Source organism: Cyrtonyx montezumae, unplaced genomic scaffold (genome assembly GCF_038088225.1).
Source record: "Cyrtonyx montezumae isolate F1298 unplaced genomic scaffold, pur_monq_1.0 scaffold_15, whole genome shotgun sequence".
NCBI lineage: Eukaryota > Metazoa > Chordata > Aves > Galliformes > Odontophoridae > Cyrtonyx > Cyrtonyx montezumae.
Window position 1 is genome coordinate 3,798,706 of NW_027071881.1, and position 25,008 is coordinate 3,823,713.

The 25,008-nt window shown below is 45.6% G+C and overlaps 1 protein-coding gene across 1 annotated transcript in view; it reads left to right on the plus strand.

Annotated features, from left to right (window-relative positions):
* The window catches only part of CAMKK1 (calcium/calmodulin dependent protein kinase kinase 1), an 83,005-nt gene that overhangs the window by 19,821 nt on the left and 38,176 nt on the right, over window positions 1-25,008 (plus strand). The window contains exon 2 of the mRNA XM_065731751.1: window positions 17,658-18,212. Within this exon, the coding sequence (XP_065587823.1) occupies window positions 17,757-18,212 (456 nt within the window). The 5' untranslated portion in view covers window positions 17,658-17,756. The remainder of the gene's footprint in view (window positions 1-17,657; window positions 18,213-25,008) is intronic.

Consider the following 25,008-nt stretch of genomic DNA (forward strand, 5'->3'; position numbering starts at 1 on the left):
GCCAGCCTTGCTCAGGAGAGGAGGGACTGGTGGCTTGATTGTTATAAAAAGGGCCATTAAGACTTTTGTTTTGCTGCAGGATAAACTTCAGCTAAATTCTTCCTCTTGGCCCTGTCCCCTTAATTAAGCGTGTTAAATGCCTGAGCCTGAGCAGTCTCACTGCAAAGTAAACTAAGAGTGTGGGGTTTAGGTGTCTTTTGTTATTGCTGAATAGGGTTTATACTAATAACTGCAGTAGAGATTGAACTCAATCCCTGATGAGCTTTCTGGGAGTCTGATTAATCTGTTTAACAATGGATGGGGGTTTTCATTTTGATCTTTTTCATGAGTTAAATTTTCATCCCTTTCATAGTAGCTGCAGTGTGTGTAAGCACAAGCAGCACTGCTTTCCCAGTTGGCTTCAGCATTATCTGTGTCTACTATGTCATGGTTTTGCAGGAGCATCCGTCACCATGGCATCGCAATGTTTCCTACGCCAGAAGCACTTGATAAGTACATACATATATGTGCATGCATACTTTTTCTGGTCTTGTGGAAAGTGTGAAGGACATTCTTCTGGAAGACTGTTTTTGCATGATTGTATTCCCCAAATAGCTAGCTTTGCAAATAGCAATTTTTGTTGCATGCTGGTTATGGCTCTGGTCTACATGCCATTGTAGAAAGGCATCTTTCCACTGAGCTTTGTACCAGAACCTGTACATGCAGAATTTTACTTTTCTGTTATTTTTGGTTCATATTGCTGGGGTGGCAGGGTAGAGTTCGCTGCTGCTGGACCAAGGCAGTCAGTAACAGAGCTAGGCTCAAAATCTTCTTACGTGAAGATCAAGATATTCAAGGTATAGCAAGAAATTAGCAGCCCTGTGGTGGGGAAAGTGAACAAACGTCCAGTTATCCATGGTGTGTCCCCTGGATAGGTTACAAATGTTCTGCCTTGCTTAGACTTTCTGAAAAATACAGCAGCAGTACAGGGATGCACAGCACTTAAAGTGAAGATGCAGATGTTTAAAGGCTGTGAGGCACACAGTGCAGTGTGGTGTAGAGCTGGGTGAACCAGGCTACCCAGCCTGAGTGCTGTCAGAAATGTTCCACTGTCTGCTGCAAAGGCTTCTTCCTAATTTCACCTCTTTTTGAATGCAGTTAGTGATTGCTTTTCATGTATGAATGCTTGTAAAAATGGAGCTCCCAAAACAGACACAAACTGTTTATATGTATTAATGACTTCAGAGAGCTCTGGTTGTTTAAAAACAGAGTGATGATGAAGTTGCCCTGGAAGTGCTCTGTGGAGCAGATCCAGAGCCAGTGGCAGGAGAGCATGATGACAGATGCATCCAGCTCTGTCCTTGGGGAGTTCTGTCATTGCTGACTTTACTGACATGCTAATGGTGAGGTGAGAAGGAGTCTTACAGGGTTGAGAAATGTATGTGAAGTGTGTAACCTCCCTGGGACTTGTGCTGCTGCAGAGCTGAGGGTCAACAGTATCTCACCAGTGATTTCCATCTGGAACAGGATTAAACTCTTAGCCTGGAACCATGGGCTTGTAGTGGCTGCACCTCTATGAACTGCTTGATTGTGGGTGTTTTTCCTAGTGGTCATTTCCTCCCGCCAGTGCTCTGGGAATTCAACAGCCAGGAAAGAGAGCTCCATCAGTGTCAGTGACCCTTGGCAGCAGGCCTGCCTTGCCTGCTGGTTGGATGCAGACAGCTTCAGGAGTATTACAAAGGGGTGAGGCTGTCATTGCATCTCCAACACACTTCTAGAGAAAGGGATTAAGGTGTCCTGATAGGAGTAAGCTCCTTTCTCCCTGACTCTCTATCCCCAAGGTACAACTATTTATTTGCTGAGAAGATCTGCCTTTTGGGTTTGGTTTTTACTGTTCGAAGTGCAGTGGTAGTGGGTTAGCTTGCAGTCTCCTAGCAGTCAGTGGTTGCTACTGCTGTGGCTGGGGAACTGAAGGTGGCTAGTTAGGTCTTGCACTGGTGATCTGGAGAGTGGCTTGGGTAGCAGCAAACAGAGCAGTTATCCCAGCAGGGAGCAAATGCATCTCATGATGCTATAGCCATGGTGTAAGAGCTGATAATTACCCTTTGTTTTGAAGGATGCCTTTAGTGTGGGGGAGGTGACTAGTTTGCAGTACTGTGTCCATTTCCATGGAGCTTCTGTGCACTTCCTGAAGTCTAATCTTTTTCCCCCCTCGCTCTCTTCTTAGTGGTATGACCTCCATGGAGGGCAATTGATAATGCCAGAGGGATCTAAATGATAACAGCCACCAGACCTGGCTTTGAGTGGGATCTGAGCTGTCAGTCCTGAAGCTCTCAGTCCTTAGTGGGGGCTGCCTTGACCCACCTGCAGCATTAGTGCTGTTGGCTGTAAGGATGCTGAAAGCCAGCTTTTCTCTCCCTGAATTTGTACCCGCACCTTGTGAAAAGCTGGGTTTAGCATATGCTGCTAGCAAGGTTTTCCTATGTGCCAAAGGGGAAAATGAAGGTGAAACAGTCTCAGCTCCATGGAAGAAAGCCAGTGCATTGTTGGCTGTTAACATCATTAGTCCAGCACATGCAAATTGTGAATTCACTCTTGAGTGAGAAATCTCTATTCTTTTATATTCCTTTATATGCAAAAACATGTGCTGATGGCCAGCTATGTGAAAACCCTGGGTGCATTCAGGGAGTCCATAGAAAGCTTAAAAAAGCCTAAATTGTGTGTTCTTGGATGGCAGGTGAGCTGAATATGCAATACCAAGGCACTGACCTCAGTGTTTGGTTTGACAGTAGTATGGTGCAGAACAACTTAAGTTATTTCTGTGAACTTATTCCACTTACTGTAGTTGTTTGTTTGTTTTTTGTGCTGTGCTAATTGAACATGAAGAAATTAGAGGCTGCAGAGAAAGGCTGTGCACTGGACTGTGAAACAGACTGACCAGACTAATCACTCCTGCCAGCGTGGGGTGCCTGGCTGTTTGCTGGGCATGTTTTGCAGCTGCTTTGTGTGTGGCCACTGAAGCTGGGCCAGCTGTGCAAGGGACTTCGGGAGAGGGACCAGACTTGCTGACTGATGTTCCTGTCTGCATTTTAGAGAGAGGGCACATGGACTATGTGCTCTAGGCCTGCTTTCTGAACTTAGGCCAGCAATTCAGACACCTGTACCCCGGTGCTCTGTCCCCTGCCTCAGGACATAAACCATGGCATGTTCGTGAAGACCCATGCATTAGTTTTAGAAGGTGCTTGGTTTCCTTTGGAATGGAGGAGTATTGAAGTACCCTAAGTGGCTTAACTTAATGCTTTTGCAGCTTCATAAAAGAACTGCTTTGAGAGCAGCAGCAGAATGTTGAGTTTGGCTGCAGCCTTGGCACCTGCCTACGTAGAGCCCTTTTGGCTCTGAGAGCTGGGCATTTGCAGGGTGCAGAGCTGAACGAGAGGCTGATGTCTGCAGCCTGTGTGACTTACCCCAAGTGTTAGCTGAGCTTGGAGGAGTCTTGAAAGCTGTTTTTTCAGAACAGTTTAAAATGTAAGCTCACACCATGGTTTTCCTCCACTCTTTTATCACGGGATTTCCTAGCAGCGCATTGTCTACCTTAGCATGACAAGATCAGCAGCAATTATGCTTGTATCTGAAATGGGAGTCCCTTCCTGACCTTAGAGTGCTGCTGCATTAACACAGAGAATGGCAAGTGATTTAGGTAATGAAATGATTTGCATTTGGTAGTGAGTTGGATGAGATTTCCAGAGCCAATGTGCTTATTCATCAGATGACTCACATCTTAGTCACTTTAGAATAAAGTGCTTCTCTTTTTGGGTGCTCCCAGAATGGCATGGCTAGAGATAAGCTTAAATTTTTTTTACCTCCCTCTTTGATTTTTTTTAATGTCTTAAAAAAGAATGATTGTGGGAGGGAATATAATGCTGTTAAATCGAGGCCATTGGAAAGAACGTGATGAAGGGTTCATCAGACAGAAGTTGGAACAGTTCTATCTGGCAATTAAGGTGTATCCCAGGAACTTAGCCTGAATTTCATAGGAGGGCTCTGATTAATTTTGCTGTTTGTTTCTTGGTCAGGCACAGTGACCTCATGCTTCCAAGTCAGACTTCTCAGGCTTTGTTCTCAGGGTACTTGAGTGTGTCCAGATTCTGAGTAAGTACCAGTCTGAGCCTATTCTCAAATTCCTGTGCCACCAGCAGCACATTAAAGTTTGTTTAGCTAGAAGCTGTCCTTTGAAACACTCTTGAGCTTGCTGTGCAAATAAAGCCTTGCTGTTTTCTACTTTTTTGTTTATTTGTAACTATATTTTTCCATTACTAGAATATTGAAGAAGTTGCCTTGAAATCAGATTGTTCAGTAATGTGCGTGTGTTTAAACAAGTGAACAGTGTATCTGAGAACCTGGGGGAACAAATGAAGTTACATTACATAAAGCTGGACGTGGATTATATGTATAGCAAATAAGCTGAGGTTTTCCCTTTTTCCCTCCAATCTTTCATCTTCTTTCTAATGTCACAATCACGCTGCAACAAATATAACAAAGGCCACTCCTCATCTAACCAGACAAGTTTGGAGTGGCTGGTGGTGATCTCTGCTTCTCACTCAGCCTGCACAGCTGGGTAGCAGCCCTCGTGGGAGGCCTGTACTAGGAGTGATGTGGGGCGTTGCTGACAGTTTAGGCGTAGGCTTCGCTAAGCTGGATGTGGCTAAACTCTTAACCAGTATGTCAAATATGGAAAAAGAGGATGCACTGGCTGTCAAAACCAGGTCACTAATCACAGCTCTGGTGCAGATGTTTTGGTTTCTATCAGGAATGATGTGTTGATGGTATTTAAAAAATAAATAAAAAAATCTGACATTAGATCTACTTTTAGAAGAGTGTGTTCAGTTGTAGGAAGAGTATAAAGGCAAATCAAATAGCCAGAGATTTGTCATCAGAAGTCTGGGGTTCTGTATCTGACTTCTGTGAATCCAGACTGTCTGGTCCCAACTCCTCTCTCTAAATGTTCTTTTGGCCTTGGGTGAATAGGCAGCATCTCTGGAATATGGATAGATTACAATGGGTGATGGATAGTATGTAAATGATGATTTCCCAGTGAAATGTATTAGGCAACAATTTCAAAATCAGGAAGCTGACGAATGGGGTTTTGCTGCTAACAGAACTGGTGGAAGGAAAGCTGAGAATAGTTTTCTAATGAGCGTCTTCTCTGAAGTATTCGGGAATAATTCACAGGCCTGTAGGTTTTAAGGTCTCTGTATTTGCTTCAGCTGGATCTCCTGGGTTACAGGCATGGACGACTTTACCAGCAGTTCCCTTGAGAGAATTCGAGTAAAGTGGAATTTATTACTTAATATGTTCTCCAGTTTGTTTTGTATTTTTAATTCCAATAGAAGTTTGTGTTCTGTTTTCTGACCTAACTAATTTGCAAAACTACTGCTAAACCTCAAAGGCAATATATAATTATGAAATAATATATAATAATGATTATAATAATAAAGGCAAATTTTAGCTATTTGGTTTTGCTACTGCACAGAAATCCTTCCAATAGAGGCTTACTTCACTTGCAGAGAATGCAGATAGAGCTGCAGATAAAAGCTGCCTGCCTCCAGGTGTGGATTTATTTGTATTTCTGTTGAGTGGTTGGTTGGTGATATTGGGTGTTTGTGGTGTGCCCTTCCAAAAGAGTGTGCGTGCCTCCCAGATGTCAACAAGCAATTAGTATGCATGGGAGAACACCTCACTCCCTGTTCCCCGTGCACCTCTTGTGGACTCGAGCAGTTGTAAAGCAAACAAACACGGTAGGTTAGAGCTGGAGTGGGATGATGTGAAAGAAACAGAGCAGGAGCTGCATCCTGGTGAGCTGCTGGAGCGTCTACTTGCTATGGTGGTAGCAGTGATTTTTGGAGGCCTTGACTCCAGGTGTAGCTGATATGAATAACCAGGTGATACCTTCCCACAGTGCTCCGCTGCCCCGTGCCTAGTGTGCATCCTTTCACCCCACATCTTGTATGCACAGCTGCAAACTCACCTGATCTAACCCTGCTGCTGTGGTGTGCATGGGCCCTGGGGCTGACAGGCAGTGCCCCTTCCTCACTCACTGCACAGGGGCACAAGGCTCAAGGTGCCTATTAGATTTTTCACATCTTGCATGAGCAGCTTGTGCAGGTGGAGCGAGGATACCTGGACAGAGGTAGCCCCATTTAAGGGGATTGATGTAATCAGAATTATTTCCAGTGCTTCTTCACTGTGAGTCCTGGTATCCTAAGGAATGGCTCCAAGTGGGAGAAAATACTATTGACCTCAGTCTGCCCTGGGTAAGAAGTCCTGGGACAGCTCTGATTGGGCAGCGCTCTCATTTTGATATGTATGAAACATATTGATTCAGACACTTGATTGAATCTTTTGAAGCTGAGCTGTTCAGTGTTATGCGTGTGAGTGTTGCCCCCTTTGATGTCCTGGGACTGTAGTTAAAGTTCAGATATGTGCTTAAGTGTTCTGCTGTAGTAGAGCTGCTATCTGCATTGCAGAGACAAGCAGTGCGTGGTGAAACTTGGTGGCAGTGTGCAAGCTAATTGCTTGGAGATGCATTCTGGACGGTGCTGAGCACCGTGGCTGGGAGCCAGCAAGGCTTTTAAACACATTCTTTCCTTTTACTCCATCTTGTTACTAGTTTTGTTCTTTGACTTCTCTTCCTCGGCAACCAGAGAAGGATACTTGAGTAGCTGGAGCTGTGTAATTCATCTCCCAGTGATACCCTGATCTGTACTGCAGGGACATCTCATGGGACCTGTGACACAGGCAGGTATTGCTGCTGGTGTTTGGGTCTGCTGGCTTTCCATCTTCTTTCTTCTGTGCTCCTCTGCTGGGCTTGGGGTAGGACGTACTGCCAGGCCGTGATCAGATTGCATTTGCAAACCACATGCCATGTTTTCACCTGTCTGTGCTTGCTTAAACTTCAAGGACTTTTTCCTGCCTCTCCTCTTGACCCGTGTTTTCTGTTACTTTAGTTTTTGCAGGCAAACTGCCAAATTCAGGTTGTGTTTTTAAGTGGCATTGCCTACGATGGAGCTCTCAGGATAAGGGCTCTGGGGTCTGCTGGCTTGTGGAGTTTTCAGTGTTGTTCTGTAGCTTTGCCTGCTGTGTTCATGAGAAAGGTGTGATGGCCTCAGAAGGAAGATTGTAACTCTGTTAAAAGAAAGTCCCTTGCATTCTGCCATCACTGTCAGCTCTGTCCCTGCTTTTTCTGTGGTGGTAGATTTCCTGTATCTCAGCATGTCTCTTTAGCCAGGAGCAAGGCCTGGACTGTCTTATCCTTCTAGCTGCCAGGAGGAGGGCTAAGAGCTTCCCTGCCTTTTGTCTCAGGATGTCTGCAGGGGGAGGCTTTTGAGAGCCTGAAAGTGTCTCAGGCTTTCCTAATCCTGGTTGCAGGCTTGAGGTAACTTGCAGAAAGGATCAGCCATTCAGGCTGCTGAGCTCTTAAGGCAACGAGAAGGGCTGTGTTGGCCAAGCAGGTGGTGGAAATTGCCATCAAAAGCAGCACCTTGCAGAAAAGGGACATCTGTGTACAAGCAGGTTTACTCCCCATCCTTCTCTGGCATGTGTTGACTTGATTGGGCTGGTTGGGTGTAGCTTGTGGTGTTTGTCCTGAGCCACAGAAAATGGGGACAGTGCTTTGGTGTCCCAAGGCTGCTGGCACCCCAGCCACAGCTGCCATTGGTCTTGGGCTTACTGTGCAGAACCAGAATCGTTGGGAGGTAAATTAGGTGTCCCAGGTGGCATTTTCACATTCCTTTTTATCATGTGACCCTGCCCATGGAAAATTTCATTGGTACTTTGGTATTTCAAGGCCTTTTTTTGTGCTCTGAGTGAATGCCTGCGTTCCTGGAATGGTGTTGCAGGAACTCAAAAGAACAGCTTTCTGCTGAGCAGCTTGCTTAGTGCCTCATTGGATAACCTCCAGTCACTGACCTTGGGGTTTTGAAAGTGTATTTGACTTAGAGAGCTAAAGCTTAAGGCTTCAAAGGAATTGAGAAACCTGCAACCCTTTAAATTTCCACACAGCGTGGGCTGTGTGCGCACTAACAATGTTAGCTGCCATGGAGGTTACCTGGTTGTGACTTCTGTGGGATCTCTGCTGTCTCTGATCCCTGGAGCTCATGGTCTCTGCATGGACCGCCTCTCCACTTCTGCTTTAGATTTTGCACAGGTGAATGGAGGCCGTGTTTTCAAGTCCTGGGGTTTCTAAAGATGTGAGGATTATCAGAAGATGGGAGTTACTTGTGTGGAAATGCAGAAAAAAAAAAAAGAGCTCTGGATTTGAAGTCCAGTTGTCTTATTGCTGTCACTGTTTTTGTCTTGCTCTGTGTAGTTCTCCAGAACTTGATGTCTCACTTTGGATCATGCAAATGTACAGAGCTGAAAACATTCAGGCCATGGATGATGAGAGATGTATGTTGGGATAATTTCCCTAAGTAAAAACTTTTCAAAGAGATCACCCTGAACAGAAATCTCCACTCATGTTTGAACTGCTGGGAAGAAGAAAGCCTGCTATTCTCTGTTGTACATTCTTATTGGTGATCCTGGTGCAGCTGGGAAGTCATGTTTTTAAAATTTTAGGAAGATTTTTCAGTGCAGCTTTTCTCACAAAACCGAGCAACTCAGTATATCCCCTGAAATACCTCCAGACCTCTCAAAGGCAGCTGGAAGCTTTCTCCTTATCTGAGAGGAAGATAAACCTATAAGACCAGCATGTAAAAACGTGAACTTGTTCAGTTTATTGGGGATGCTTTTTAAACAGCACTAACTTCAGTGGTTGTCTGTGCTGGAAGATGTGGGGCTGCCAGAGATATTGGATGCTGAGTTACTTTGCTGCTGTACACTTGACGTGCACTTTCCACAGTTCCACTTTGCAGCTCTAAATGACAACAGTGTTGATCTGAAATGATTTGCTTTTGTATCATCAAGCTCGTCCATATTGTGCAGCACTAGGAAGTCTGAGCATTCATGAGCATCTCAAAAGCAGAGTAAGCCATGGCAGTTGGTACAGCAAGATGCTGTTGGGGGAGGAGGTAGGCAGGCACCTACTTCTTCAGCTGAGCCTGGGAAATAGGCTGCTGAAACCAATAAATTAGTGAGGAAGTAAGAGGCAGCCTGGAAGTATGCAGGCTGTCTGTGCTGGGTGCCAGCATGCAGTGGTGAGCTGAGACACCACTTTTGGAAAAGAAGGCTGTCTGCTCACTCTTGTGTTGCTTCTTCACTCCTTCCTGTTTATTTATTTCACCAGTGTACGTTGCAGGCTCAGCCAAGGGAACAGAGTGCTGCTCACTCGCAGGGCCGTACTACAGAATCTGTTCCAGGCAAGGGAATTCCAATAGAAATACAGTTGCAGCTGAGCTGGCATTTGTGGTTAGGAAACCCTTTGGTTTGCTTGTAACCATAGCAGGTTTGATGCGAAAGAGATCAAAGCAATGCAGTTTAACCTGTTTTTTAATAAGACTTCTGTACACTCATACTGGAGTGGAGAGGTAGAGGGCTGGAAGAAGGCTCCAGTCCCATCAGATGCCCTCATGGGCATATGCTTCCTGACCTTGGCAACCATCGAGATGAGAGAACAGCCTGGAGGCAAGCAAGCTACATTGGTTTCTTTGCTTGCACAACTTATTTACGCATCTTTTCTCCAAAAAGAGACATAACCAAACTTGTCAGCTCACTGGAAATAGGGAACTCAAACCTGAGTAGAAGATTTCCCTGCAGTGCTCATCCCATGCCTTTCCCATTGGTAATGATAAGGGTGGGAGGATCTTTGCTGTGGGATAATCTATTGTGGGCTGCTGTGGGATATTATATCTGTGGGATGCTCTGTTACACAGTCTAGGGGGGACAGGGATCGCCTCTGCTTTGGTATTGGAGTATGGGACCTATATAAACTTTCAAAAGCTGGATTTTTAACCAGTGTTGCTGTAAAACAGGGCCCTGAAGGTATATTAAGATGACTGTGCTTCTTGACAAATAGCACAAGAGAGAAAACATGGAGCTGTTGTCCAGTGAAAGGTCACAAATGTGGGCTGTGAGCTTGATGCTCCTCCTGGGTGAGGAGAAGATGAGGTGGTTGGGATTGTTCAGCCTGGAGAAGAGAAGGATTGAGTACATCTTTTCCATGTGTGTAAGTGCCTCAGGGGAGGATATAGAAAGAAAACATCTGGATTCATCAAGAAGCAATGTACACAAACTACAATAAAGATAATTCCATTTTTGGTTCTGTTTCTCTTATTTCCCTCCTTCCTTTCTCTCCATGCTAGATGAAATGCTTTTCATTGCCTGCTTGCTCATGCCCTGGGCCTATTTTGACCAGCTGCATCCTGCTTTGCTGTACAGTCACCCAAAGGTGCTTTTAGCAATTGCAGGGTTTTAGAAACAGGTTTGATTTGTGCTTGCTTCTGCTCCTGTAAGATCAGAGAGGATTTTGCCATTGTAGAGAGTTAAAACTCACCTGTGGAGACTGATCTGCTGTTCAGCTGCTCTTGAATTCTTTGTTCTAGCTTCACTGCATCTTCCTCTGTGGCAATTTTGAGACATCGTTGTGGACTGCAGCAGCAGATGGCTCATCTAAGACTGATCCTCTCTCATAGAACAGTTATTTTTCTTTAACCTGCCATTTACCTTCACGTGGAACAGACATTTGAAAAGCCATTATTGGAATGAAGACCCTAAATATTGAAGTTTCTTGCTCATGTGTCAGTTGGGTCTGGCTACTGCCTTGCTCATTAATACTTTTAAAATAATCTAACTCTTTCAAACTTCGTGTAATTTGATGTTCTCGGTTATTTTTTGGAGCACCCCCTCACTGGCTGTTCAAATGCCACCTCCAGCAAGCTGTGTTCCCTGCCACTGCTGCCCCCTCTCCAGGGAATCATGCTGCCTTTCAGCTCAGCAAGTGACAGTAACAGTGACACTTCCTCCTCCTACTCCCTGCTCAGCTTCAGCTCTAAGAGTCCTGTCCCAAGATGCACAAATTCTGCCTGACCTGTTGCTGAGCACCTGTGTTGTGTGACTAGATGTTGCCTGTGCCTACCTGTGCAATCTCAAGCTGTAGTGGCTCTTACTTTGGTTGGTGGTGGTCAGAAGAATTTTTTTTGCCTGTGGATTGAGTGGTTCAGCTTATTCTGTGCACAGTACAGGTTGCATTTTGCTGTTGCCTGTGTTCTTTATGGCTTTTGGAAGAAGGCAGCGGAGCATGCAGGTTCTGAGGTCCAGGTCAGTGTTGGTTGAGTGCTGGACAGGAGCATGCACAAGAGCAGCTTCGGAAGCCAGGTCTCTCCTCCAATATCAAATTGTGTGGGATTTAGGTGTTCTTCAGGCTGTGTGCCTGTTATACTAAGCCCAGTTCCTCCATGTTAATGTCCACAGGGTCTTTTGGAGGTAGGGCAACCAATCTCATGTTGCCAGGGGTGTGCTGGGACATCTGCTTGGTCATCCATTGTAACCAGACTCAGTGCCCTCATCCCACACCACCTCCATCCTTCTTAGCCACTGCGTGTAGGGCTAACATCATCAGCCTGGTTCAGCAGCTAGGATCCTTTCCCTGCAAGTTTATTATGTCAGTGGTCACAAGGGCAAATGGGATTTGTTATAATCTGAGCTTGGGTTGTCTGCAGAGATGGTGTGGGTGTTGGCATGTGCCACATGTGGTCACTCTGGGGATGCTGTAGAGGTGGTGAGTGGAAGTATTCATTCTGCAGCTGCATGGGCTGAGTGACCATTCCCCATGTCTCCTTGGCTGCAACTTGCAAAATAAAACCACTTCTAATGTTCCTATGCTGACAAACAGCTTTAGAAGACTCAGGCAGAAATGAATGTAGTCTGGAATCAGAGTCTGATAACCAGTGTTGCTGAACCTCTGTCTGCTACAAAACACATCAGCCAAACCTGCTGCATGAAAATGTTTATAGCACAGTCTGAATATAGGATAGCATGAGTCCTCTAATTTCTTAGTGCTGTTCCCACCAAAGCCATGGTTTAACTGTGAAGGTGTTGCTGCACCCAGTAAAATGATCTTGACTCGACTCCTACTTTACCAGCATTATCTGGAGCATTTAGTGTTTTAATATCACTCTTGCTTAGATGGATTTGGCACTCCACAGTGTTTCTTGTTACAGGAATTTCCTTAAGTAGAAACTTTTTCTTCAGAGTAATTTTTGGTTGATTATTGCTTATATATGCAATTAGTGTAATTGCATCTGCTTATGCAAATTTATTTAATCATGTAATTAGAACATGGAGCGATGAAATATAATGCAGTTGGAAAAATCTGTTGTAAAACTTCCAGAGCTCAGAACCCTGTGCATGGGGTGGTTGTTATCTCTCATGCTGTGGGTTGGTAGACTGCAGCTTTTAGTTCAGCATCCCATCTAGTTCCAAAACATAGTTAAGATGTGCTCTTTATTACTCTCAACATTGATATCATGGTATTCCTGGTTTAAAGGCATATATTTTGCATTGTATTAGGTAGCTGCTGCTGAGCTCAGGTCTGCTGTCTGACATGTGCATACATACCTTGCACCAGGAGCACAGAAGCAGCAGTTCTGTCTCCTTCGCTGAGGGGGAGTGAGGAAGAGAAGGTCAGGGATGGAGGCTTATGTCCCTGGGGTGCTCATCATTTGTGGCTTGGGCTGAACTGATCCTAAAATGCCTTTTGGAAACACCCTGCCTCTGTAAGGCACGTAGTTGCTAAGATGAAGGAGGTGGAGATCTCCTTTGTTTTCCAGAACAAGGAATGTGGCAGGCAGATGTTTGTCATTTGGGAAGTGTGGCAGGGCAGGTGCCTGAACCTCACTTCAGATTTCTCACACAACACTTGAATTGCAGAAATACTGTGGGGATTTTTTGTCATTCAGCGGTTACATTTGAAGCTGGGCTATGAGCTTCACAGAAGTAATCAAAGCTCCTCTCTTTTATGATCTAATTTGCAGCTGTGCCACAAACAACCAGGCTCACTGCCAAGAATTGTGGTGAGAAGAGAAGAAAGACTAGAATTATTATAGCAGGATTGTGCAGATTTGCAGCAAGATGTGATTGTGCTGTGAAACAAGAGCCTTGAAAGGCACAGAATGAGGCACGTGTATGGCATGTATGTAAAAAGCACAAATGCTATGTTATTTATTATTTGGGTTGTATTGATGTCTCCTGGTCTGTGAGTCTGTACTGAAAGTAGCTTACCCTTTTCCCAGTGAGAACGTAGTAGGAATGGTTGGTCTGGTGTCCATCTGTCTCGATTATCTCCACACAGATTGCCGGGATTTGCTTTTTTTTGGGGGGGGCTTCACAGAGCTGCATCTTCTCATAGCTCTTTGGTGTCCCATCTGAGACACCATTCAGGCAGAGGATGCCTGAAGGCGGCTTTCTCAGGTACAAAGGAGCATGTGAAAAACCCTTTGGGACTCGAGTGTTTCATGAGGGGCTTGTGGCAGCTCAGGGTGAGTTCCCCTTCAGCTTCTCCAGGCTAAAGGTGTCTGAGCCAGCTGCTTGGACTCTGGGCATGGGCCTTGTCCAGGTGTGAGAGGCTGATGGCATCAGGGTGGTGTGTGTGGCAGCATCTCCCTGGTGTCAGGGTAGCGGGTTTACACTTGGATAAGTGCTGCAGACCCAGATGCAGAAAAGGGAGTGCAGGAGAGACTTCGGTATGGAAATAGTGATAGGCTGTGTTCTTTGGTGTGGAGAGACAGCTCAGGCTCTGCAAGGAACTTACTGACCTAATATTTCAAAAATGTCATTTGAGGAGCTGTTCAGGACTTGGCAGCCCTATCTAGGTCTCGCTGCTTCTCTCCTTAAAGGGAGTTTCTGGCTCTAATTGACAGCAGCCAGAGCAGGTTATTAATCCTGCGTTGCTGTGGGGGAATATCCGAAGGAAATGCAGCATGAGGGAGGGCTGTCTGGAGCCACGAGAGCCTGTGCAGCTGTCTCTGGCCCGTGGTAGGGCTGAAGACCTGGCAGCATTGGGTGCTGCCCTGAAAGATGCTTGTCATGGAGTTGACATCACCTCTGCAGGTGGTCTGTCCCAGCAGACAGCTGTCTGCACTGTGTAGAAAACTTGCTCTGATTCCTAACCTTGCTGTTGTATATTGATGGAGCAGACTAAACCATCCGTAAGCTTTGGAATCTCTCTCTGTGCAAGTGCCTGTGGGTCTGGTGAGATCTAGAGGCACCAAATAGAGTTGGCCTTCATATGAGTATACACTGGTGTCCCTGCCAGTCCCCAAGCTGCCACAGAGGACACAAACCACAGGCATTTGAAGGAATCTCCAGCTTTGAGCAGTAGCTAAATTGCTGCCTGAATGCTTTGCTTGAAAATGCTTGTTGTAGTTATGTTTCACTGTGATCTGTTTTACCTCGTTTCCTTTGCACAGGGCAGATACATACTCAGAGACAAAAAAGAGGAAGCGGGATGAGGTGGGCTGAGGGCAGTATAATTATTCTTAACCTGGAAACTGCGATGGATGAAGCTGTGAAGTCATTTTTCTAGGTAGCCTGTAGCAAAGTCAGGAAATGAAGCTGGATACGCTGAGCCCAGGGCCCCGTGACCTCCTGGTCCTTTCTGTAAGAGCATTTCTAGTTAGCTGTAAGGAAGGACCAAGCAGTAAACTAGGATTACAATTTTTATTTTTCAGACAGTGCTTTGAAATACTTCATGGAGCAGCAAAATTAATTACATACACTCATCTCTTGCTTCCACATACAATACAGAGAGGTTTTCCAGAATCATGCTCCTTTTAAAATGTATTTTTTACTGTGCTCTGCTCACTGCCTCTCTGGGAAACATGTGCAGCCATTTGATAAGTACACTGCAGAAAACACTGGTGAAGTCGCAGTCTCCCTGCAGGAGAGGAATAGCTAAAGGTAAATAAGATATGTGTAAGTAAATTAATTCTGCTCATATAAGCTTGTTTGCAGCTTTAGTTCCTGTCTGCAGCAGAGTCCTCTGATCTGCAGCAGGTGGTCGGCATTGTGTGGGATCAGACTGGTGAGCCTGAGAGGAGCCTCAGACACAGGAGCTCTAAGAAGGTAGTTGTGGTGTCTCTGTTTCACTGTGATTTCCTGTTGCAACAAGGTGCAGGTGTGTTACAGCCTGACAAACTGTGCAAATCCACCATTGATTTTGCCTTGCAGAAGTAAACAATTGCCTTTTTTCCTGAATTTTCTGCACAGTGAGACTGCTCCATGTGTAACTGATTTGCTTAGTCAGAAAATACTGCTTTTTGATCATTTTTGAGAGGTCCAATTGTGAAAAGAAATCCTTTAAAACAGCACAAGACAAACCTTACTGTAAAAATGAGCAATTATTTACAGTTTCACAGTTTATTTTTAATAATTTAACAGCATTGATGCTGTATGGATGTATTTGTTTTGACCTGGTGAACCACGTATGTGGGTTGATTTCTTTTTGTGAAGTTGTGAATTGGCCTGAAGATTTACTTCGAAGCATTGACACCGGGAGGCAAGCAGATGAGCTGTGGGCTGCTCCCTTCAGTTAGTCTTTCAGTGAGTCCATCTCGTTAAAATCTTTTGTCTCTTTGAAGCTAGAGTGTTCAAAGAGGATAGGGCTTGCAGCCCAGCCCTGGAGGTGTCCTGGAACGCAAGGAGAGCAGCTTTGGAGGTAATGGGGCAGGCACAGGCTTGCAGTCACTCTAACCTGATGTTCCTAAGTTGGGCCAGAAGCTTCGCAAGAGTAAGCCCTGCCCGTGTTGCAGACAGCAAATCCTCCACAGGTTTCATGCAATTGCACTTTGGAAGACAAGGTTCACTGCTGAGCCAGCTCCAGGCTGCAGCTGGCTCTCCATCATGAAGCTCGTTATTAAGCACAAACTGGTGAGGCTCAATAATGGGAATTGCAGGTGAACATGTTTTGGGGTTAGAGAGAGCAGGGAGGTCTAGCAAAGGGGATTTTAGTGTTGGTTTGCCTTTGGCTTTGTACTGGAGTCCTGCACCCCTTCCCCTGCTGCTGCAGGTCACCCCCACTGCCTGCCTCCTGCACCAGAAATGATTTGTGCTTTAGGATTGAAGGATTTAAATATAGTTTTAATAGATGCTTTTAAAGTTGATTTCATCATTTTGTTTCTGCTCTGAGTGACTGACGTTTCTGTCAGTTTGTTTCAACCATGACTTCAGAAAAGGCAGAAGATGGGGGAAGATTATGCCAGGGAGGAGAAGGAGAAGAGGGAGGTGAACAGCAGGCCTGTGGTGAAGATCGTGTTGGATCTGGATGTTTCCTTCCTGTGACGTTCAGTGCACGGCATGCTTTCCCTGGGGTTGGCTTGCGACCTGGGGTTAAATCTGCCATCCAGATCTTTCTCAGGTTTCTCTATTGACATAAAAGGTTTGCTTGATTTTGACTGCTGTGCTTCTGCAGGGGACCTGGAGGTTGCTTCTCTTTGCAGCAGCATTGGGCTGGAGTTTCACTGAGCATCACTGGGAAACTTCAAGCCAGGCTTGACCCTTGCTCCTTGCTTCTTGGGGAGGTCACCTGTGTTCCCAGGCTGGTGGCTGGATGTGGCTTTTTAAACTCACTCAGCCCACCAGTTCCTCCTGTAAATTAAGTGTAGTCACTGTGAAAACAAGGCATTGTGAGTGACATCTAGCTTCTGTGGATGCTTTGCATGTAGAAAACCAAACGTTGCAATGTCTCCATGTTAAGCCTACAGTGAAGTTCACTGGATGTAGTCCAGGACTCTGTGACTAATGCTGTTTAGATTCTCCCTCAGTCTCCCCAGAAACAGTGATCAAATGATGTGTCTGGCAGTAGCACATCTTCAGAAGTGATTGAGGGTTGACAGATGTGCTGCAGAGGATCTTTTCCTGCTCTGGACCACAATGGAAAGACTGAAATCTCTGCTTTAAATTGAGACTGAAATTAGCATGCAGGAAACAGTGAATTTTATTCATCAGTTATAGCTTTGTGTTACATTTTTGTTTCATAGGTCTTTTCCAAAGGAAAAGCCTATTTCTACATGCTCATAATCTTTAAGTCTCATAAGCAACTCAGTGTAGCTTTTATACATGGTGTGCAGAAAGGATGATGCTTGCTTTCACATAGGCTGCAACCATGAGTGTCCAGAGGAGGTCCCAGAACACAACTCACTCTTAAATTCGTTTTTTGCTGTTGAATAAGTTGCTTAAACTGACAGGAGCAAGTCACCGACCATAGCCTGGCTTCCAGGCTGTTCTGAGATACTCTGTGGGGCCATACAGGGCAGCCAGGAGGCTCAGGTGGAGTCCTGAATGGTTGTGGGTTTGTTGTTCTGCATGTTGTGTTTGGATATGTACTGGAAGTTCTTATACTCTGCAAATAAGAATTCAAGAGGCCAAAAGTTTGTCCGTTAATGCTTGGCTTGTTAAGAAGCCATACTTCTTCACTTCATTGTAAACTTAGGCAGACTGTCACTCCAACTGCAGAAGTAGAAGTTCCCTTTATCTGTGTTACTTGTTGCACACAGATAAAATCTCATCTTTATCGCCGGTATAAATTTTGTAGCTAGCTTGATGCTCCTTCCCTTCTGGGTGGCTGCTTGCCTTTTGTTGATGGTGCTTTGTCTTCGTTTTCTTTCTTAATGGAAGGAGTCAGAGGTGGGTGCCTTGATTATGCTATGCTGAGTAGACATTGCCACTCACCTCTCTGTGTTTCTTTGTAGATATTTTGAGGAGACATTCAGTCATGCTGTATCCTGTCTGTGAGTGCTAGCATCACAGCTCTGCAGTGCCACCTGAGACTGTGCGGGCAGGACGCAGCCATGGGGGACTCTCCAGCAGATGTTGTGGGTGAAGGCAGAGACACAAGCTTCCAAGACACACAGGCTGAACTGGCAGAGCGGGTAGCAGCCATAGATGTATCTGTTCACCCAGACAGAAGTGACCAAAACGGTGAAGACATCACTGAAGAAAATGATACAGTCTTTTCTGATAATGCCAAAGACATCCAAAGAAATGGAGTCAACAGTGACATTGAAACAAATGAATTCCCACTCTCCCAACAGCCAGACAGTGCTCCCTGGGGGCATGCTTCCAAGAGACCTCTTGCTAGACCTGTACTATCAAGTAGGAAGTTGTCTCTTCAGGAGAGATCATCAGGAAGTCATTTGGCTTCAAGCAACACTCCGAGTTTTGGTCATTATGCCACAGGGCCATCACCACGAATAATGCGGAGACCAACGATAGAGTCCAATCGAGTCTCCATCTCAGATGCTGAGGTAGGTGTGTTCTCCACTGTAACTGTGGTGTTGAGGTCAGATAAGTCTTAACTGGTAATGTGAATCCGTAGTCTTTCATGGATTTAAACTTCTGAAGTTTATACATCTGTTATTGTGTTCAGCCATTATTGAAGGCTTGATTTTATTATATAAAGAGCTTAAATGCATTGGCATTTCCTACACTTAACAGGATTTTCTTTTGTCTTTAAAGTGTTTGCATGTGTTTATAAGAGCAGTGGTAGCTGAGGGGCTACCTCTCCTTTAGATGAGTTTCTTTGGGTAGCTGCAGTCCTTCCTGCCCTGTCTTGTAACTCCTCTCCTAGTATTAGAGCTGGGTTCAGACATGTCATACCCAGAGGTATGACACACTGCTTTTGGCCAAGCATGTTGACAGGAGCAGCTGCTGGTTACAGCTCCATGGGTCATGCTAGGATGCAGTGCTGGTGGGTTGTGCTGCCTGCTATCCCAGGAGAAAGGAGCAGGATGGCACTTAGAGCTTTTCTTTCTAGCCAAGCTGCTGGTGTGCATGCTGTGATGTGAGTTACTGGGGAGGACTGGGAGCAGAGAGGGGCCTTGCTGCCTTGTCACATCAAGGACACAGGATGCCAAGTATGCCACAGTTTGCAGCTGTCACGTGCATGGTGCAGCAGAGCCAGTGAGGGACTGGGTATAGATCAAACTGAAACTTCAGCAGAACTTTCAGAGAAAGTTGAACATGATAGAAGTGGAGTAAATGGATGTTTTTTGAATAAAAAAATGCTTCCTTAAATGCTGATGGCTAGGATCATTGTGAAGTAGGAAGAGGGCTGACTGGAGTATCAGACAGGGAATGTCTCCTTAGTGGAGCTTGCATTGTTCTTGGGTGTTATGCTGCTCCCTGCTGTAAGGCCTAAATCTTGCTCCAGTCCTGCCCTGTGTACTGAGTGATCAAAATCACTGGAATTTAGGCCTGGAGTTTAATGCATGTGGCTCAGTGTTTCCTTCCTGAAAAGCAGGTATTTTCCTGCTGTACAGCTGAGAGGATTGGTGGGGTGCACATGCAAATCAACCACTGTGTGCTGGGAATTTTTGCAAGTCATGTTAGCTGTGCGGTGGGTCATGGCTGATAAGCGAATATCTGTGTGAGGTAAACTGCAGAGATTGCAACTTCTTTGACAGCAGCCACGTGCTTTAATGAGAGGTGTGGAAGTGAGAGGAGCTGATTCTCAGACACGTACCAGCTGGTGTGCCAGCTCTGCCCTCCTGCAGTGCTTTGCCTGTGCCAAGAGTGGGGATGGTCTGAAATCTGCTTCTAAGTACCTGCAGTCAAGTACAACTCTGGTGCACTCCAGTCTGAAAAGAAATTGAAAATACCAAGTCCCCTCTCACAGTATCTGCATCTCAGGGAGCAATACCTTGGGACAGGAAACATTCAGTTTGAGATGCAGCTGCACAGTCCTTCATTTCCCTGCCCCAGCAGCAGTCTGTCAGGCAGCAGTGTGTTTGTAATGGTCATGTGCTGTAACTGCTTAGAGCATTGCTCTAGTGCAGCTGAGGGTGCTTAACAGAGCTGTGCTTGTTAGAAATCATCACTCATATTAATAGGGAATTGCTGCAGTAGCAGATGGAAGGGAAGGTCAGGTGGGGGCTGTGAGCGCTCGCTCCTTCAGCAGGGCCCTTGGGAGCAATGCTTCGACAGAAGTGCTCATAGGGCTGCTGTACATATCCTGTAAGAAACAGCAGAAGGACTGGGATGATGCATGGTTGTTTATGAGGTAAATCTGAGGCTGACCATGGCGGTGACCACTCTCTTACCTGTTTAAAGCCTTTGAGTTGCTCCTTTCTCCTTGCAATGAGTACTTGATATCAGCACTGCCTTCCCAGTGGCAGGATATGATACAGCTTGCAGCTGCCACCTGGGTAACTTGCAGTCTGCATGAAGGTGAAGCTTATGAGCATTCAGGCTTTATCAGGGTGTGCAGGCATCGTCCATCAGGGGCCAAAATGGATGGCACAGCTGTATATCAAAATTTCCTTTGTTATGCTGATAATGATCTAGGATTGAAAATGCTTTCCCCCTCCAGTGATGCTTTCATCTGGAGAGTAATGGAGAAACGTTCCGGGGAGGCTGGATGCAGGGATGTGACAGTGTGAGTTTTCTGTTGTACTCTTCTGAATTATGGAAGATCTGTGCATTCCGTTAGTGGTGCTGCTGTGCTTTATAATTCTAGTTTAACGCTTGCTCACAGGCTGGGAGGAAAACTGATATTCAGAGATCTGAGGGCTGAGAGCTGAAGCTGTGGCAGACACTGTGGGCAATGACAGCCCATCCCTGGTACTCTGCTGCCAGCATATGCCTTTGGAGGGGGATGCCTTGTGAGGATTGAGGAAGGCAGTGACTCCTGGACTGGTAGGGCTGAAGCAGAGCCAGGGCTTGTTGTCATTTGGCAGTTAGGCCACCAGCTATTTGTTTGCCCTGTGACAAAGTATTGGTAACTGCCTGGTGTCTTGCAGCTTCTGTTGACACATCTAGATCTGCAGTATTAACTCTGTATAAGAAGTAACCCGTTCTGTTCTCCTGACACTGTTACTGTGTACTTAGTTAACCCAGTCTGTCACATCTCTGATAACAAATCCATAAGTTTCAAACCATGGGGTGTGAGGCAGATTCCCTGCTTGTTCATCTCCTGTCTAAGGCTTTGTGTGGGCCATTGCCTAGGAAGGTCCTTCCAGCGTTGTGTTCCCCTGTGGGGGTGCCTGTAGGGTTGGTAGCATTCTTGCTTTTCTCACCAACTCTTTGCTCTAACAAAGGAATGGCTTTGCCTTTAGCTATGGCACAGAAGTTATTGAGCTGAAGCTGTTAAAAGTGCAGAACTGCAGAACTAAAGCACAGGCCCAAGAATTTAGGTCACAGGCTCATGTAGCCTTTATTGGTGTGATCATTCCCAGCTCCTGCTTCGTACTGCCAATGTGGCAGGAGGAGAGAGCTTTCCACAGGGCTCTAAAAGCACCTTCTGCTTTGCTGCATGGATGATGCCCTGGCACTTTTGTGTACTGTAAGAAGAGCAAATAAGTAAACAGGTTCATACAGACCAACAGGGATCTTGTCACTGGGTTTGACAGAGCTTGTGCCACCTAAATTGCAGGGCATGCATCTGCACAGGTGGGTGTGCTCCTTGCTGGGAAGTTGCATTTGAAAATGCAGTGTTGTTTTTATTTGGCCATCCTAAACCAACCTTTTGAGGTAGCTGAGAAAAGTTTCATTCGGAGAGTAGCTAGGTGAAGAACAGAATATTATGTTTCCCCAGAATTGCCAGCACTGTTAATTTATACTTCTCCAGTCTGCTGGTTGTTAGAATCATCATTCCTCCCTTTCTCCTGGATCCACCCATGCCTGACAGTGTGGTTCTCCCACCCTCTATCTGCAGTGTCTCCCTTTGGGGCCAGCAGGGTGCTCTGGCTCTGTGCTGCATGGGTGGCCCTGCTCAGCCCGGTAGGACTGGAGCCAAGCATGCTTGAACAGGAGTGCAAAGGATGAAGTCAGGTCCTCAGCACTGCTGCTGACCTGAGCACAAGGGCAGACAGTGAGCTGAGAAAAGGTGTTTTCCTATGCTCATTGTCCACAGCTCACCCCAAAGGCACAGAAAATAAATCAGGGTTTTGTCCCTTCTCTTAGTTTTCCACAGCTTTACAACAGACATCTTGCTTGTCTGTTCAACTGGGTGGATGCAGTTGGTGTCAGGAGCTGTGCTTTGGTGTTGGGTCAGCTCAGGTTTTGTCTTCTTCAAATCCCTGAGAGCTGTCTGATTCTGTTCACAAGGTCACGATTTCCTTGCCTTACACTAAGATAAATTCTCTAGGGACCAAAGGAGCAATGTGGACTGAGGCTTTGCATGGGCTGCAGCACTTCCCTTTCCAGCCAAACTTATTTCTTGTAGAGTCTTGCTGCAATGCTCAAGCAGTTCTCTTGAAAAGATCAAGGATGCTTGTAAAAGGTTCCTTCAAAGAACAATTCCCCACCGACACTGCTAATTTCTTTTCCTAGGACTAATTAACCTTTATTTAAAAGTTACGTTTCCAATTTACCTAAAGCTCATTTAATGGTATGGTTAGGAGGAGAAAGCATAAAGCCACAGTTGCAGAGGGGCTGCCTCCATCCGTTGCCCTCAGCCCCCTCACCCTTGTCTCAGCGAGAGCTGTGTGGGAAGCTGAGCTGTCACGTTATGTACTGGGGAAATATAAAGCCATTAGCCATGCCAGCAAGCTTTGAGAGAAAGTCTGGAAAAAAATGTCTTTTAGCCACTCTCCAAATGAGCTGCCAGGGATTCAGCAAATGCTTGGGATGCTGCATTCAGATCTGGGGTTTGGGGCGGGTGAACCCAGACTGTGGTGCTCAGCCTTTGTGTTGTTCCTTCTGCACAACCAGTCGCCGTGCTGGGCTGCAATTCCTGCACTTATTGGATGATGTTTAAAAATGTTTGTTTTTCTTCTTATGAGCGCTGCTCTTCCTGTGTGTCCTTCGCTGTCCCTTAACAGCTTTGTAATTTATATGCATTGCTGCCCCTCCTGCCCCTTGTCTGGCTTTTATTTTCATTTAGTCTGTATTTAGAACTGCTTTCACTTCCCCTTTCAGCTGGGGGGGGGGGGGGGGGGGGGTTAAAGCAGCGCTATTTCCATTAGTGACTTGAAGTTCCCTGTTTCCTTTCCCATGTTTTCTCTCCAAAGTGTATCTACATTGATGAAACTTGTAACTATTTTGAGCTTGGTGAATTTGGCTTCTTTTCAGGGGTAGAATATTTCCCAATGTATGTATACGTGGCTGGCCTAATTATTTTTGGAAACGTCTTCTTTTGGAAATCAGCCCTTGCTCTTCATTTCCACCCCAAACCCTTTGGGCAGCAAGGGTTCAGTTCTCCATTTCTCAAAGCTTCTGTAACACAGTGGGGGCAGCAGGATTTATGGATTGGGCCAGGACTTCACAGCAGTTTGATTTTTTTGATCACATTTTGTATTTTCTGACGTCTCCCCTTTTTCTTTTGAGTAACATTTTGGACATGCTAACAAATGGCAATTGCTGCATGCTTAGATGGATGCAGCAGTCTAATTTACTGACACTTCTCATTAAGTACAAACAAGATAAGGAACGCTACCAGCAGTTGCAAAACATTGGCGTGATGAAATCAAGAGAATTGTTCAATGATATCTTTGGAAAAAAACCCAAAAAACAACTTGGCCCAGGGGTAAGTGTTTCTGTTTGATAAAAGAATAGTACAATTATCCCACCTCCTGCAGGAGAACCAAATAAGAACGTAATCCAAAACCTGCCAATCTGCAGTGACATGTGGCAATGTGGCAGGAGTCACTGGAGCTGTGAATTACAGCCTTTCTGCAAGAAAGGAGAAAAAAGAGCTAAAAAGCACCTAGAGGCTGGTTTCATTTTTGCTGAGTTGAGCACAAGTGCTCAGAGCACTGCAGAAGCTAAGATAACTGCATGTGAAAAGCACATCTGAATGGGGAGCAGTGCAGGTGTGAGTCAGGTCCAGAAGCTGTGCTGCAGTGAAGGAGCTGTGGGATCCCTGGCTGTGAGCTAGCTGTGCCCTGACATCAGCTTTCCCTTGGCCCTTGTCTTGGTGTTGCTATTCTAGCATTTACCCATTTCTTTTGAAAAACCATCTCCTCAGTGCCAGTGTCCTGGCATGACGTCCATAGCTCATGAGATCTGTGTAGCAGAAGGCCAGTAGATAACAGGTGAGCAGCCTGGTGGGTGGGTGTGGTAGGGAGCAACAGTGCTGGGTGCCATCTGACAGCATGTTGGATGTGAATGGGATAAAAGAGCTACGTGGTTATCTTGTTGGGTTAGTTATGAAACCCTGGAGAAATCTTGCTGGAAAAAGTGACAATTCCTAGCCAGAGGTACAAAGCATGATGGGAAGGTGACAATTAGTGTCAAAGTCTTGGTGTCTCAGACACACATGGCTGACAGTCACTGATTGTGGTAAATATAAAATGTTTGGAAGATTTGTCAGGTTGGATGGCTTGTGTCCCATACAAGGGACCCTGGTCTTCTGGTAGGAAACAATGCCACCAGGGGTGGTGAGAGAAGGAGCAAATTGGACAAGGTGAGGGGCATGAAGGTGAGCAAGTGGGGAACCCAGGACAGGAGACAGCTACAGAAAACAGTTCCTTCTTAATCCATGTGGATCACCACAGTGCAAAGCACAGCTTCAGGCTGGGAAGTGAATCTGCTGACTTAGTGCTTTTGTGGGAATTTGTCCCGTGTGTCTATATCCTGGGTTCTGAGCGCTGCCTCTTCTTTGGGAAGGAGTATTTTTTCTTAAAATGCATTGAGTTTATTCTCTTCCATACATTTCAGTGATCTTCTCCTTCATGTCTTGTCCTCTGCTGGGTTGTGGTGTCCTCTCTTGTTGCTCCTAGTTCTAATTGATTGGGTTTTGCCATTGCTAAGATTTTATGAGCTTTGCTATCTATAGAGTTAATGCACTTCTGCGGGTCCGTTACTCACTGTTGGCTCTTTCTCCCTGTTGTTACGGTGGTGGAAAAAACTTCCTTCACTGGAAACAAGATGAAGGCTTAAATCATTCTTTTTATTCCTTACAAGCCACTGCCAGCTAAAAAAAGTCATATTTCCCACATTTCTTTATTCTCCTTCACTGTGATGATCACTTGCCTTGGAAATTCTTTCTGGTTTGTGATGGGGGAAGTGCCAAAACGATCATTTACTGCATCAGTGATCTAATGCATCTTTATATGTAAACCAGTATTGCTTTTAGTGGGGAGGATGCTGCAAGAGGATGTG